A 15,982-nucleotide genomic window follows, 5' to 3' on the forward strand; every position below is an offset into this window, starting at 1 on the left:
AACAAGTGAATCCATGGCTGATATGTAGAATTAAATTATATTGTAAAATAAAATAAAATAAAAAATAAAAAAAAGATAACCATGGCTGTGATTCTTCCAATCAGCACTCTCCTCCTCCAGCATGGCCGCTGCCGCCAGCGGCCAGCCATGAGGAGCAGCACCACAGCATGACCAGAATTGGTGCCGTGACCCATCTAGCTGCTTTTTTTTTTTTTTATAATAAGGGAAAGTCTGGGATGTAAGGATTTTGTCCTTAATTACATCATCAGCCTGCAATGGCATCCCAACCTAAAAAGCAGGGTGGGCCCTCTGTGCATCCCTCTCTTTCCTTTCCGCTCCTTCCTTCCATCTGTCCTCTCTCTCCCTCTCCCTCTCTCTCCTTCTCTTTCCATTTCTCTCTCCCCCCCTCCCAATAAAGCTCTAAAAGGTAACCATGGCTTGTGACTCTCCTCCAGCACTCTCCTCTGCCGGTACTGCTTAACCAACATTGTTGCCGTGACTCAGATACACTACTGAACACTGAGGACCTGCTGTGACCACTGCCACCTGCCGCCTCTTCCCCCATCCAGCGAGTCCACGAGCTTGCACGAGTCCCTTGCCACCTCCACTGGACCCCCACACAGCTACCACTACTGATATTGCCATGATTCTTCACCACAGTGAGTCTGCCATTCTCTTGGCTATAGTCTGAGCTATATTCTTTGCGATGGACACCCTGGGGGTTGTTCTCGGGCTTTGCTGGCAATGGGAGGCACATTTTCGCTCCTGACGAGGGGTTAATGCTGTCTAGGGTCCAATGGTGGACCAATTGCAGCACAGATGCAGCCCTTCCCATCTCCTGACAAAGAGGATGGCGAACTTGAGCTGATTCTTAGATCTCTCTTCACTCTCGGGGACGCCTGAGATTGGAGTCTGAGCCTAGTTTGTTATTTTAATTTTTTATTTTTCTCTTGGCCACAGCCATGAGACAAAGAGGCGGACACATTTACCACCTACATTGGTGGACAGGGGCGGGCACCGGTAAACTTGGCCACATAACAGCGTAAACCTGGCTGCATAACAGCATCGCGGGAACTTCTGCCAGTGAACGGGCAAATAAGAGTTACTTTATCTCCAAGCTTTCTGCTAAAGCTCTAAACCCTTCTCCCTCCCCACTTCTGCATCTGCTACATGCAACCTTTTCTTTCTGACTTCTGCCAGTGGGCAGGCTCAAATGGGCGGGATTGGGCATTTTCTACGATTCGCCCTAACTCACCTTAACTCCACCCACTCATTCTCATGTGCATACAGACAGGGCCCTGACTTTGCCTTGTCCCTAACTCCAAAAAAATAAGTTCTCATGCACCACAAGCTTTTCTCTTCCCAGTTCCTTGTTCTAACTCACTGTTCAGCCAATGATACAGGACTACCACAGAACCGGAGTCCAGAGATGATCAACATCTTGTCAAACAGAAAGTTCCCAGCCACAGCCAAGAGGGATACACGTTTCCAGAGCAAACGTATGATAGACAGCATCTCACAATGCCGGTCTACCTCAGAAGACTCCCCCAACAGCCAACCAATGTCCAATTGTCAGCTGGAAGCAGTTTTTGAGAGGAACAATGCCCCTATTCCCATCTACCTGCTTTTTCATAATAAGTGAAAGTCTGGGATGTAAGGATGTTGTCTTTAATTATGTCATCAGCCTGCGATGGCGTCCCAGCCTAAAAAGCGGGTGGGCCCTCTGTGCGTCCCTCTCTTTCCTTTCTGCTCCTTCCTTCCGTCTGTCCTCTCCCCCTCTCTCTTCCTCTCCCCCTTCTTCTCTTTCCACTCCCTCCTTCTGTTTGTCCTCTCTCCCTCTCTCTCCCCCCCAATAACGCTCTAAAAAGGTAACTATGGCTTGTGGCTCTCCTCCAGCACTCTCCTCCATTGGCATGGCCACCGCCTTCGGAGGCCAGCCATGAGTAACTCTGCCATGTAACCAACAGTAACAAACACCAGGACAAAAAAAAAAAAAGCCTCGTTGGGAGGACAGGGTTATTTGTCTTACACTTCCAGGTCACAGTCCATCATTGAAAGGAGTTGGGGCAAGACCTGAAGGAACTGAAGCAGAAACCATGGGAGAACACTGCTTACTGGCTCACTTGGAGCTACCAGTTTTGCACAGTCCAGGACCACATAACCAAGGAATAGCTGCCCTTCTATTGGGCTAGACTGTTCCCCATCAATAAATAATCAGGACAATTCCCCACAGATATGGGCATCAGGTAATCACATCTGGGCTCTTGCCTGGTGACATTTGGTTGTATAAAGCTGATAATAAAAACTAACTAGAAGAGCAAGGTAGGAAGCAGGGTTGGAGGCAGGGTGATGGAGAGGAGATTCAGCCAGCCCCAGCATAATACTCCTACTAGACCTTCCCTGCCAAGCAACCCATCTCCTCCTGCTATTCATCACCTCTCAACATTTTCAGAAATGGTACCACCAACTGGAAACCAAGCATTCAAATCATGAGCCTGTTGGGGACATTTCAGAATCAAACTGCAGCAGAAGGACACTATACATTATCATTATCTATGGCATTGAAAGCAGGTGACATGAAAGGCTCTGTCTGTCTAGAGCAATCAAAGGTCAACCTGAGCCCTCAGACCTTGAGTAGAGGCCACAGGTCACCAGAGAAACCAAGACTCTTTGGACCTTATTCATTTTCTCTGCACAATCAATGGACTTTGTGATCTCACTTCCTATTCATATCAGCGGAGTCAATAGGCTAAGGTGAGAGATGAAAGGGTAAGCAGAGGTGCTGTAGATTACAAATAGCAGGTGCACATGCACAGACATTTGAAAAAGGCCATGCTGTCATAGGAATCAAATGGGAGAGCAGTGATATTACAACTAAGTGGTTGGGATGAGGAGATGGCTCAGTGGTTCAAGCCCTTGCCTTGTGAGCGTGAGGACCAAATTGGATTTTCAGAAACCACAGAAATTCAGGGTGGGTGTGGTGTCTTTCTGTAATTCCAGTGCTGAGGAGGCTGAGACAGGGATCCCTGGAGCCAGTTGGCTAGCAGACGACTGAGACACTCCTTCAATGAATACGCCTTTGAAGAATTTACTCTTCTTATCAACCCCAGGGCTCCTCAAGCATGTGCACATGTGTGTTCACATACACATATATACTATACACATACACATGTGGAGTAAAAAAAACCCTAAATGTTGTTTTCATTAAGTTAGCTTTTCATTTCATTATGTTCAGGGAAGTGTGTCTGCCCCTAAGGAGTATGGAGAGGGAGGAGCTATCGCACAGCAATGATCATTTTCAGGACTAGAAGACAAAAGCAGCCCTGGCAGCATTCCCAGCCTACTCATAAAAATGCAGTCTTTTGATGGAGGCATGCATTGTCTCAGTCTGGGCCAGAAGTCTTCTCTGTAACACAGGGTTGGGAAACAAGTTATCAGGAGGGTGTGTTTTGGAAACTTCCTTCAAACTGAAGTGTAAGCTTCAGGTTGTGGATATAGGACTCATAGACAGGATTCTCGTCAAGTGCTTTAAGAGTCTACTTGGTGAGTTTGTAATTAGGTGGTGCCTGTGAACAGGAGAACCACATTATGGCTGGAAGACTGTTCTCTCTAATGGAAAATCTGGAGGAATGACAGTTTTTACTTTTTGTATCTTTGAAGATATTTCCTCACTTTATATGGCCTAGGCTGGCCTCAAACTCATGATAATCCTTCTGTTTTAGCCTCCCAAATTTTGAGATTACACTCATGAGCCACTGTACCTGTTTAGACCTTGTATTTCTAAGTTCTCCACAGTATAGACAGTTTTTAAATGTCGTGTTTACATGCACAACAAAGCTTGTGAATGGAGAAAACCTGCACAGTATCAAGTCGGGACATTTATTCTCACAGGTGTATCCAACCTGAGGCTCATGCCAGCATGTGGCCCAGGATAATAATAAATACGGCCTGGCCTACAGAGCGAGTTCCAGGACAGCCAAGGCTACGTTGAGAAACTCTGTCTCTAAAAACAAAAACAAAAGCAATACTAATAATAAATATGGCCCAACACAAAAATTGCAAACTTCAAATATTGTAAAATTTTCTTTTCTTTTTTCTATTTGGAATTCGATTGAGTGGTTCTCCAGGGTAAACTTTGCATATGACAAGGTCACACAGTGTCGCGTCGCAATGCCAAAAGGTTGAGCATTTACACCTGCAAGGGAAGAAACTGGAACCCAGGACAACCTCATCAGAACCCTTTCTTTTTGGCTGTATTTTATAGTCCTTTTGAGTCTGGACTACATTTCCCAGGATACCCCATTGCTGGGACTCATTCAGGATTGGGCCTAGCGATGAGGAAGTGATTTCGGGTCGCCCAGCAACGGGCGGAGTCCTGCACCGTGACTGGGTGAGCACGCCCCTTCCAGGAGGGTGAAGACGCTCAATCCAGTTTCTGAGCCGTCCCTGTCTTTCCTTCCAGCCGGACGGCCAGGTTGGTCTCTTCCGCGCTTCCACCGCCTCTCCTCTCAGGCCCCGCCCCCTTTCCCGCCAGTCGCCGCGAAAGCAGGAAACTGGATTGCAGCTGCGGATCGGCTGGGCGATCAGTGCGCAGGCGCGAGCGGTCCCGGGGGCCCCTGACGCGCGCGGCGCGGTTGAAGGCTGAGTGAGTTGCTGAGGAGACCCGGCGACTACTTCTCTCTGCACCATGGCAGCTCTCCGTTACGCGGGCCTGGACGACACGGACAGCGAGGATGAGCTGCCTCCGGGCTGGGAGGAGAGAACCACCAAGGACGGCTGGGTGTACTACGCCAAGTAAGCGGCCTGGAGCGGCGCTCCCGGGACCCGTGTCCTGCGAGGCCTGGACCCTGCGCGGCAGCCCGGCGGGCATGCGCATCCAGATGACCAGCCACCTGTCCCGGGTTCCCCACCGTTGTGAGCTCAGGGTCAAGACCGAGTCACCTGGCCGCCTGCAGCACGCCCCCTGCTGCTCACTAGGTGGCACTGCACTATGCGGTGATGGCTCAGAGGTCTTAACTCTGCTCAAGAGGAAATGGAGCAAACTTCGATGCCCAGCTCCCGCCAAGGGCACCTGGGTTGGAGGCCCAGCAGTCTGTATTTTTGAACAGAGGTCCTGGATGGCTCACAGTGGTCTCCCCGGGAAGTTTTGGACACCGTAGCAGAGCCTTTCTCCAGTACTAACCGTGACCCTGGGCCACTGAAAGCCCTGGCTGATAGTCTGTTTTCTCCCCCATCAGTAAAATGAGTTTTGACACAAGAATGAATCCAGTGCTGTGCATAAGGCACTCTGTGGAGACGCTGGTGGGTTGTAGCTCTCCCGCCCAGGCTGCCATTAGTTGGACTGTATCTGTGGCAAAGATGCTTAGGCCTGATGTTGGAATTACCTGAGTGGCCTCTCCCTCCTTCTCCTCCCCTCCCTTTTTCTGAGACAGGGCCTCTCTATAGAAACCTGGCTGGCCTGGAGCTAGCGTAATAGACTAGGCTGGCCTCGAACTTTCACAGATCCACCTGCCCTTACAGGGTCTCACTGTATGTTGGCCTGGGTGACCCCCACCCCCAGTATCTGGGTATACACCGAGTTTTCATGGAAAACCTACTGCAGTTGGGGGAATCTGCTCTTTTTAACAAAATTAAAATATGTAGTGCACAAAATGATGGGTTTTGATACAGTTAGGGGGCTTGATCGGGTTCGTTTTCTCTGCCAGTTAAAGAATTAAAAGGCAGGAAGAACCTCCAATACCTCAAACAGCAGTAGGCAGAATCAACAGTTGAAAGACATTTATTGGGGGGTCGGAGGAAACACATTCACACAGCAGACACACACAGAGAAAAAGACCCTCTGCAAAGCAGAGAGGGGTACTCTGGAAGCCAAAACATCCAGCCTCTTTTTGAGGGATTTTTAAAAAAAAGCCTTTTAAGAGTTTTCCTCCCCTCATATAAGAGTTGATCAGTTTGAAGAAAGATAAGAAGGTTGATTAGCCCATAACTGTTGGGTAACATGCCCTGATTTGGCCTTGAACTTGTTGAGCATTAGCAGGGGCCTAAGGCAAGGAGCCTGAGGAAGCTGGCCGTTAGTTACCTAGCCATACCCCCTCTCCCTATCTGCCTGACTACCAAGGAGTCTGTTCTGTCTACCCCCTAGTCCCTGACTTTCAGATGTCCTTTTTCATATGTCTATGGGGTACTTTCACAGTATCCAGTGTCCCATTACTCTTCCTTCCCACCCCCACTTTCTTCCTCTTCTCAAATACTTTACCCCTCTGCTTTCTTATGTGTTTGTAAGACATTTTTAAAATAGGGTCTCATGTAGTCCAGGCTGGCCTTAACTTGATATGTGGCTGAGGTTGAGCTCCTGATTCCCCTATCTCCACTTACTGAGGGCTGGCGGGGGTCCACAAGTATGCAGGAGCACACCTAGCTTTATGTTTTTAAAAACCAGGAGAACCAATCTTTTTACACATGAGTGTATTATCACTTGACTTTCAGAAAACAAATTGTTGTAATTACACCTGTAATTTGTGTTTTTAGTTTTGAATATTTAATGTTTTTTAAATGTAGACCACACTGGCTTCAAACTCACAGAGATCCTCTAGCCTCTGGGATTAGTGGCGTGTGCTACAGTTTTGTTTGTCCAGTAGTGTTTCTTGTAGCCCATGCTTGCCTAGAATTCTTTATATTCCGATCCTGTTGCCTCCTGCCTCCACCTTCCAGGTAGGAATCACAAGCTTGCTCCACCCCTACCTGGTTCAAGAAAAATTTAAAAGATAACTTTCCTGACTCATTATCAAATTAGGACTTAGTTTGTGCCCTGGAGTCTCTCCGTTGATAGGTTGTAAACTCCCCATGAGATTTTCAGCTACACAAGGGTATGAGTCACTGCTGCCCCTGCTGGCCAGGTAGAAAGAAACGGAAACCAGAAAAGCTCTGGAGAATTCATTCCTTGAAGGGTGTAGAGCCCTGAAGAGCCAGGCCCCTTGGTGGGCACTGGTGATGTCCAGCTGAGTGAGCTGCAGCTGTCAACCTAAGGAGATGATTTGTAATTAGATGGTTCCAGTGCGTTTTGTCTGTCCAGCAGGAGGCGTGTGTGAGTGGGCGAGGGAGGCTGCCTAGGAGAGCTGTCACTTGGCCTGTGTCTCAGAGCACAGGTGGGTGCGTGTGGCAGGATGTCGGGCAGGTGGAGGGGACGGTGGAAGGAGGGACCTCAGTCTGGCCTCTGTCTGTGGTGCAAGGTTGTAAAGTCTGACACTGTGGAGGAAGGAATCAGTTTGCAGAGGTCCTTCTGTGCTTCACTGAGGACCTGAGACTGCTGTCAGACTCTGGAGCCCACTGATGATCTGGAGCCTGGGAGCGACACTGAGTTTGTGTCTTTAGAGAAGTAAGTGGATTGTATGAGCAGGAGGCTCAGGGGTGTAGGCATGCCAGTGATCCTTCAACTGTTGCTCCTACCTGGACCTCTGTGTGCAGAGTCTCTGCCTTCGAGACCTTTCCAGTCTGTGCTGTTTCAGCCACCTGTACTTATCACTGTTTTTACTCCTTAGCATCTCAAATAGCCATCTTGTCAGTTGGTGATAAAGTAATACAGTTACTCTCTTGTTGAGAGGAAATGAAGCTTAACCTTCGAATGCCTCCTTCAGTGTCCTGCTGTTTCCCTGATGATAGGATCTTTGTCACTGGTGACAGGTGGTTCTAGCTTTTGATCCATGCCCTATACGAGAATGATCTATTATAGCTGTACTTTAGGTTTTGAATGAGTTTATGAAATGTGAATCAAGCCACCGTAGAAGAATAAATACCAAGTAGCAGATAGATAGAAACAAGCCACAGATAGCACATACTATTTGGTGGAGTACTCACAGGGCCCATCAGAAACAGACTGGAGGAGCCCAACTAAGAGAGAAGTGAAGTTACAGCTTTAAGTCAGGTGTATACAACATCAGCAGACATCTGGGAGCCCTGTGGAGAGGTAATGCTGGTGTTCCCATCGCCCGGTACATGCTCTTCGTGGACAAGCTTCCCCTTACCCACAGGCATTTTTCTATTGTAGGATAAACAGTAGCTGAGGGAAGGCACTTTGGAATCTTCTAGCTGTGTTCAAGGACAGGATGTTTCTTTAATACCCTTAGCTGTCTGCTGTTTCCTTTCTTCCTGTCACAGAGTAGGGAGCCCATCAGTCTCGTGGGGGCTTTTGGAGGACACTTGAAAGAAGCACACAAGAGCCTGGGGTAAGGGAGCCTCCTTGATACCAGAGTCTGCTCTCAGTGGGCTTGGACAGCACATGACAGTTTACCAATAGAATGTATTACAGCTCACCATTTTGTTGTAATGGTTGCTCCATTAGACATTTGAACAGTGTCCTCAACAGCCCCATTCTGCAGATGACAGGAAGTGACAGCCGAGAGCTAGAGTGAGTGGACTAGTGGTGCATAGGGATTGTCTTATCAGATCTGGTGTTTGTAGATCTACAGTCATCTTGTCATAGGCAGATGACCTATGCTGCTGTCTTACTGCGTTCTTAATGTCCTTTTGGGTGTGCTCAGGACCCAGTGATTAATGAGACACTGAAGTTACACCTGGGGATAGAAGACACATCTAAAACTGTGTGTGTGTGTGTGTGTGTGTGTGTGTGTGTGTGTGTGTGTGTGTGTAAGGGTGTATGCATGCCATGGTGTGTTGGTGGAGGTCAGGGGACAACGTTCTGTAGCTCATTCTCTATGTCTACTGTTGTATCCAGGCAGCAAATTTGTGTCAGGATTGCATGGTAAGCGCTTTCACCTCTTGAACCATTTTGCCAGCTCAGAATGTACATTTTTAAAGTCACTTCTATAATTTTAGTACTTAGGAAGTAGAGACAGTAGAATTAAGTGTTTAATGTCATCCATGGCTAAGTAGTGAGTTTAGGCCAGCCCAGGCTGCACAAAACCTTGGCTCCAAAAAACAAAAACAAAAACAAAAACAACAACTAAACTAAACAGCAACAAAACCAACAAAGCAAAAAAAAAAAAAAAAAAAAAGAACAAGGAAAATAAACATCTAAAAAGGATCAACATTAACAATGCTGTATTTAAGCTATGTTTAATATTTAAATATGAGCGTTATAAACCAGACACTGAAGTTTGTCAATATATCCTTAAATGAAGGGAAAAGAAATACAAAACGTCTGTGTAGAACTCTGTGATTCACAGAGCTTTGTAAAGTTGACTCATAGCTGGGACCCAGTCCCTCCTTGCTGTCCTCCCACTGCTCTCCCCACCTGGGCTGCAAAATTCCTTCAGGATTGATTCCAGCCCCCAACCTGGGGTCTCTGCCCTGATGTAACCAGGAAAATTTCGACTCTGAGTATGTCTTTCTCGGCCTGTTCTTACTACTCCACCTCTATCTGGGAGAGACACATTGAGTGCAGTGATTACTGTATTACCACATTTAGCCAGGTTAACTTACTTTATCGTGGGTCTCTGTTACAGCCACACCGAGGAAAAGACCCAGTGGGAACATCCGAAAACCGGCAAAAGGAAACGAGTTGCAGGAGGTCTGTATGGCAGAAGCCCAGAATCCTGAGTCTGAAACATTGATTAGCTGGGGAAGATGTCACAGTGGTGAGGTAGCAGTTGACCCTATCGTCCTGGGAAGGCTGTCTGGTGGGAACAAGGAACAAGATTCTCAGTGTGAGAGTCTACTGGGATTTGGCAAAAGAAGAGATAAGTGGTTGAGATGGACATCAGGATGCCTTATGCCTTATGGCCTTAAACAAAGGGTTACTGAAACAGTTGCGGCCTTTGACTTGTGTTTCTCTGTAGTTGCACCACGTGGGTAATCGCTTTTGGTGTAGGCTGTGGAGGCAGATGGCAGTGCTTTGCAGAAACCTACAGTGAAAACCGTGACTTCTAGGTGTTTCCGAACAAGTACACAATCCATGGAATAGAAATATTGAATAAAGACAAAAGGTGTTGAAGCTCCTTGGCCTCAGTGGGTTTAGGATCTAGTTGAAGACAGATGAGCTGGTACATGAAAATGATGGATGGCTCTATAACATGGTGCAAGGCAGCCCAGGTCAGCACTCCACTGGTCAGTGCCTGGTGTACTTGCAGATGTGGTTGTGGGCTTTGGGAATGCATGTTCATAGGAGCATCTGCTGAGGCTTGCAGTAAAAGGAGGAGCTGAGTGAACATTTAAGAGTGATCAAGAGAGTAACAGGATTTTTGTTAAATCAGGAAGGAGAAATGTGGATTCCAGAAGGGATACTGGGCCTTCTGTGACTGCCACCCTTGAATCTTGTGACCAGGGGAAGCAGAGGGTTTAGGAGGCGGGATAAGAGGGATGAGACTTATTCCTGACCTTGGGATGTGGCTTGGTTTCACTCTACTACACGTACAGCTGTCACTCTTTCTTGTGTTTCAGATTTGCCGTATGGATGGGAACAAGAGACAGACGAGAATGGACAAGTGTTTTTTGTGGAGTAAGTGTCTGTGTAGAAACATGGCCAGGAGAGCCTTCAAGAGGAATTTTTCATTATAATTTCCTATATTGACTGTAGGAAAATATGAAGTCATATTCACCTGTTTTGTCAGCAGAAGTAACCACCTTCTCTGGCTTTCTGATTTTTTTTCCCCTCCAGTCTGCAGTTTTCCACCCTTTTCTGTGCACTGAGGTTTTGGGGTTAGGCCAGACCCCCCCCTTCACATTCCAGCCCGCCACATGGGTTGTGGTGTGGCATTCACTATGCACACCTTGATAGAACAGCTACAGTTTCTACTCCCATTCCCTAAGGTGAAACAAAATAGTAACTTTACAGAGAATCTGATAGCATGCATTTGGGGATTTTATGAAATTTTTCTTATGTTTTCACTGTGTTTGATTGAACTACTCTCTCCCTCCCTCCTTCCCTCCCTCCCTCTCTCCCTCCCTCCCTCCCTCCTTCCTCCCTCTCTTCCTCTCTTCCTCCCTCTCTTCCTCTCTTCCTCCCTCCCTCCCTCCCTCCCTCCCTCCCTCTATTTTCTTCCCCGCCTGCCTTTCTTTTCTTCTTCTTTTTTTTTTTCCTTTTAAGCTGCTTGTCTTTGAGGCTTCCTAAATTTTTACAAAGAATTGATGGATGTGTCTATGTGACTGTATAAGGGCATCAGGTCCATCTGCTATCATTCTACAAATTCCTTTGAGGTTGGGTCTCTCCCTGAACCTGGAACTTGCTTTTTCTTGGCTCAGGTGGAAGCCAGTAAGCCTCAGCAATCCTGCTATATCTGCAATCTTTGGAGTCGGGCTTACAGATGTGCAAACAGGGAATTTCTGGCTTGTTGGATGGGTGCTGAGTTCCAAACTCCAGTCCTCCTCATTGGGCAACAAGTGCTGTTAACTACTGTGCCGTCTCTGGAATTGTTTTCAAATTTGTATAACTACAGTGACAGTTTGTCGTGGTCTCACTTGTTACTATCCCTGTAGTAATAGTTATAGTAACAGGTTTACCTGAGGTAAATGGTTTGTCAGCAGACCTAATGAACTCCCTCTTGGTATGTCTCCTGCACTGGGAGCAGGTAGGCCAGGGCTTGCTTTGGAGAATGAGCAGTCATTGGCAGCTCCAGCAGGGCAGCCTCCCTGGCAGGTGGGTGGGTGGATAGTCTTTGCTGCCTATTAGATTATAAAGGATTTCCTCTCCCTTGATTTATAAAAATCTTTTCCCTTATCAAAATAGGGAGATTATTTTTTAGTTTTGTTTTCTGAATATCCTTTTCTACATTTTTCTTGGAGAACATACCTGTGGAAGTTCTTAGCCTCCTGCGTATGCTCCTCCTGTGCACACACATGCCTGTGAACCTTTTCTCTGGGGTGCTTTCCTCTTTACTGGCCCAGAGCAGTGGTTCTAATCGTTATCTTTGGCAGCTCTTGGGAACTTATTAGATATACACATACTCAGACCCTCTACTATCTAAATTTCAAGTTGGGGTATATTGTTGTTGGTGGCTGGCAGCCTATGCCCTCCAGGGAATTCTGAAGCATGCTGATTTGACTGGCCTACTCTAGAGAGGAGACAGCTGAACTTGCCTGTGATGGATCAGACATCATGTTTTAGGGTATGGTTTCTATTTTAAAACAAAAGTGATGGCCATTGCTGTGTCCCAATAAAACTACAGAAACAGGTGCTGATCTAATGAATGAACATGGACTTTGGAAGCAAGCTGGAACAAGACTTCCCTGACTGGTTATTCTCTAGCCTGCTGCAGGAGTATGCTGGGATATGCTCAACAACCAGCTCTTTGGGGAAAAGAAGTGTAGATTTGTTTCCATGTGCAAATGCTGTCACCAGTGCCAGTTGTAGGCTACCAAGTGGAACCCCCGAGGAGCAGAGGACAGCACAGCCAGCGCTGCTGACGTCAGTGTTGTCAGATGGGGTCTCACTAAGTTGCTCAGACTGGCCTTGAAATTGCAGTCCTCCTGTTAGCTGGGATTACAGGCCTATGCCATGAAGCCCAGACACATTTTACATCATAGTCTTCTATGTGCATCAGGAGGATTCTTAATAGTTTTAAGTATGTTTATGACTTTTCAAGGTCTTTAATTTCAGATCTCAAGAATACACATAATTTTTGTATTACATTTTATATATTTAGAATGTGTGTGTATATGCGTGCATGCATGCACATCATGGCACACACATGGCCATCAGGACAACTTGCAGGAGTTGGTTGTTTCCTTCATCACATAGGGTTCAGGGATTGAACTCAGTTATCAGGCTAGGTAGCAGGCACCTTTACTTGCTGAGATATCTTGACAGCCCAGGAATACATTTAAATGTAAAAATGGTATTAAAAGGAGTAATTTAATAATCTGTATGTGCCAGTATATTTTAGTGTTGTTTCTGTAAATTCTAGATCAATTCCAAATCAAAAGTAGAGTGCTTATTATAGGTGGCTTAGCCGTGGTCTTACAATGGAAAGCATTGAAACTTTGCTATTTGGCTTGTTTTATAGTTATTAAGACTTCCATCATTTCCACTTTCTCCTTGTGTCGCAGGGTTTTTAGGCCTTTGCACAGGCCAGTGAAATTACTTGGACGTGTATTGATGAGAGTGGTTGGCAGATCTTACAGATGAATTTATATTAACATGAATTCAGTAGAAACTTACAGTCTTCTCAGGAAGCTGTTGTGAGAGCCGAGGGGCCAAGTGTGTCCTAGTACCTTCAGGTAGTTCTGAGAGGCTTCCACAGCTGGGTTCCCAGGCAGGGGTGCGGTCCTTCTGGAGGTTAGAAGACAGATCAGTTGGGTTCTGGATCTCTCCATGTTTGACAGTAGGCCTTTCTGTGCATGAACCATGGCGTGTTCCTGAAGTATTAGAGTACCTTGTATTTGGAGCTACTGGTCCTTGCTGTATAGAGATCAATGCCCTCCCTGTTCTTTGCAGCCACATAAATAAAAGAACTACCTACTTGGACCCAAGATTGGCATTTACTGTGGATGATAATCCAACAAAGCCAACCACTAGACAGAGATATGACGGTAGCACCACTGCCATGGAGATCCTGCAGGGCCGGGACTTCACAGGAAAGGTGGTCCTGGTTACCGGAGCGAATTCAGGAATAGGTAAGTTACCTACTGTCGTCTTATTTTACTTATTTCTTTTTTTGTGAGTGCTGCGGTGAATTCTACTTAAATATAACCAGTGAAACTTTGGAAGTGAATCTCCAGTTTAAAGATGGTCTCATAGCCTTCTCAGCTGTTGTTTCATTAGAATGGCAGCCTCTTTCAATCCCAGGGTTACAGTGGGAGGCTGTGTGGGGCCTGACCTTGAAGTTGCTCAAAGCTGAGAAGTCAGCAAAAGGCTGTGGCTATTTTGGTATTCAGGGGCTGGAGACAACAGGCTCTGGCTAAGAGTTTTTGACCCGGTCTGTGTGGTGCATGGATGTATTCCAATTACCTGGGTTATTCAAACCAAAATTGATTGGTAATGGGATACTGGACAACAGCAGATTGTGACTTTGGATCCAAGGGTACTGCAGGTTTCCACTGGTCATTGAGCCTATCATTTTCTTCTGGTAACCGTATCTTATTTCTTCATAAAACTGGAGAATTCGTCCTTGTCCTCACCTCTGCAGCAACCCTCCTAATTGCTGCTCTTTAACCACAGTGGCTGTGGTGAGGTCAGTGGGTACTTGTGCCATCCTGAGGGATGGAGATTTATTTTGTTTTGGTCCATTGACATCTGACATTAGCATCTGAATTGCTTTGAGATAGGATATGCATCTTCAGATTAAAGAATAGAATTGCATCCAGATGTCCTTTGGCTTGTCCTCTGTCAGGTTTCTCTCTGTCCATCTGTCTGTCTATCATGGTGCCCCCTCATGACCTCTCTCATGACCTTTTCTCTATCCTTCCTGATTTTGAAGTCCCCATTGTCCTTCTCCAGCAAGCATAGGAGGTGAGTTACCGCCTTTAGCGGATCAGCCACTGTGCAGTGTGTCAGGCTCTCAGAGCTTGAGATTGCCATCCCAGATACGGACAGGGGCTTGACCATACTATGCTAAGGTAAAGGGACAAAGGAAATTTGTCTAAGAAATGGGAAGCGATTTCCTTCAAATCCCCTTTTAAACCTCATCTGAGCTCAGAATACATTCAGTCCAGCCTTTCAGTCTCTGCCTTGGGTTCAAGTCTGGATAACAGTCATGCTGTGTGTCAGTGGAGCTGCAGTGCTGGTGATAATGACTGGCTCCTTGGGATCCCAGAAGCAGTGGGTTGACCACTGTTACAGTTCTGAGTGTGGACCCAGAGTACTGTAGAGTAAGTTTTAGAGAAGGATTTGAGGAATTAAGAAAAATCCCTTTGTTTATGTAATACTCAGCTCACTAGGAATTTAATGAAAAGATCTCATTCCTTTAGTCTTTTAGTTGGACAGTTTTTCTCTCATTTATTCACTTAAAACTTATTTATTTTATGTGTATCAGTATTCTGACTGCGTGTATGTATGCGCACTACTTTTGGAGTCCTGAAGAGGTTATTGGATATGCTGGATCTGGAGTTATAGATGGTTATGAGCTGCCATGTTGGTGCTGGGACTTAATCTGGGTTCTCTGCATGAGCAGTGCTTAACCAGGGAGCCATCCTTCCAGTCCCCAGGATAGACTTTCTTTAATCAGTGAGGTGTGTGACTGGTTCCTGTCAGGTGCGTGGTCTGATGTTAGCTAGCAGACCTTTGAATCCGACTGTTGTCCTGGCAAAGATTTGCAGCACTGGGTGTTTGGCATTGCCATCTTGGACTCAGAATTGGCGGAGGACAGGATGAAAATTGTGTTAGGGTGATTTCTGAGATAGAGAGACATGGAGATGTTGAAGTGTGACGAAGAAACATGTGGACCCGAAGGCTCCCCAAACCCTGGGAGCAAGGGTGGGAGAGCTGCCGCTCCGCTGCTCCCACTGACCTCTGACACTTCCTTCCTGAGCCCCAAGTTCACTGTGTGGACACTGCAGGAGGTGTGCATGGCCTCACGGGTGCGGCTAGTCACAGGGTGAGGTCAGGACGGATTGTGGAGGATTATAGGGAAGCCAGCAGTCCAGCCCCTGTTTTCCCTGAGGGACTGACTTTGCCACTGCCTGTCACTCCTTCCCCCTTTCTACTCCAGCAAGCATGAGCCCATGCTAGTGCTGCAGATTCTGACTCTTCAGGTTTGGAAGAATATATTGCAAATTCCAGGTAATCAAATCTGTACAGATCCTTCTCCCTCTTCAGCAGGTGTGTCGAACTTGAAGAAGCTGGAGGTTGATAGGAACCTGGCTTTTCATCCTAACGTAGTTGTGTCCTTCCAGGAAGTCTTGGAGAGTGTTCTTGCCCAGGTAGTCTGTGGCTTCTAGATCCCAGGCTTCCTTCTCCCGAGCCGTGCAACTGCTAAATTGCCCCCACTGCTTCATTTTTGCCTGTGGAGTGCAGAGTGGAGTGGGCATCTGCTCCCAGGATCACGGGTGTCACCCTCTGGGAAAGCTTTGCCAGGGTCGTCAGCATCCTTTT

The 15,982-nt window shown here is 46.7% G+C and overlaps 1 protein-coding gene across 1 annotated transcript in view; it reads left to right on the top strand.

The window, feature by feature from the left end:
* The first annotated feature begins 4,505 nt into the window (after positions 1–4,505).
* Wwox (WW domain containing oxidoreductase) overlaps positions 4,506–15,982 on the top strand; it is a 943,002-nt gene continuing 931,525 nt past the window's right edge. The window contains exons 1-4 of the mRNA XM_042277748.2: positions 4,506–4,794; positions 9,462–9,526; positions 10,396–10,453; positions 13,388–13,566. Of these exons, the coding sequence (XP_042133682.1) occupies positions 4,688–4,794; positions 9,462–9,526; positions 10,396–10,453; positions 13,388–13,566 (409 nt within the window). The 5' untranslated portion in view covers positions 4,506–4,687. The remainder of the gene's footprint in view (positions 4,795–9,461; positions 9,527–10,395; positions 10,454–13,387; positions 13,567–15,982) is intronic.

Source organism: Peromyscus maniculatus, chromosome 5 (assembly GCF_049852395.1).
Source record: "Peromyscus maniculatus bairdii isolate BWxNUB_F1_BW_parent chromosome 5, HU_Pman_BW_mat_3.1, whole genome shotgun sequence".
NCBI lineage: Eukaryota > Metazoa > Chordata > Mammalia > Rodentia > Cricetidae > Peromyscus > Peromyscus maniculatus.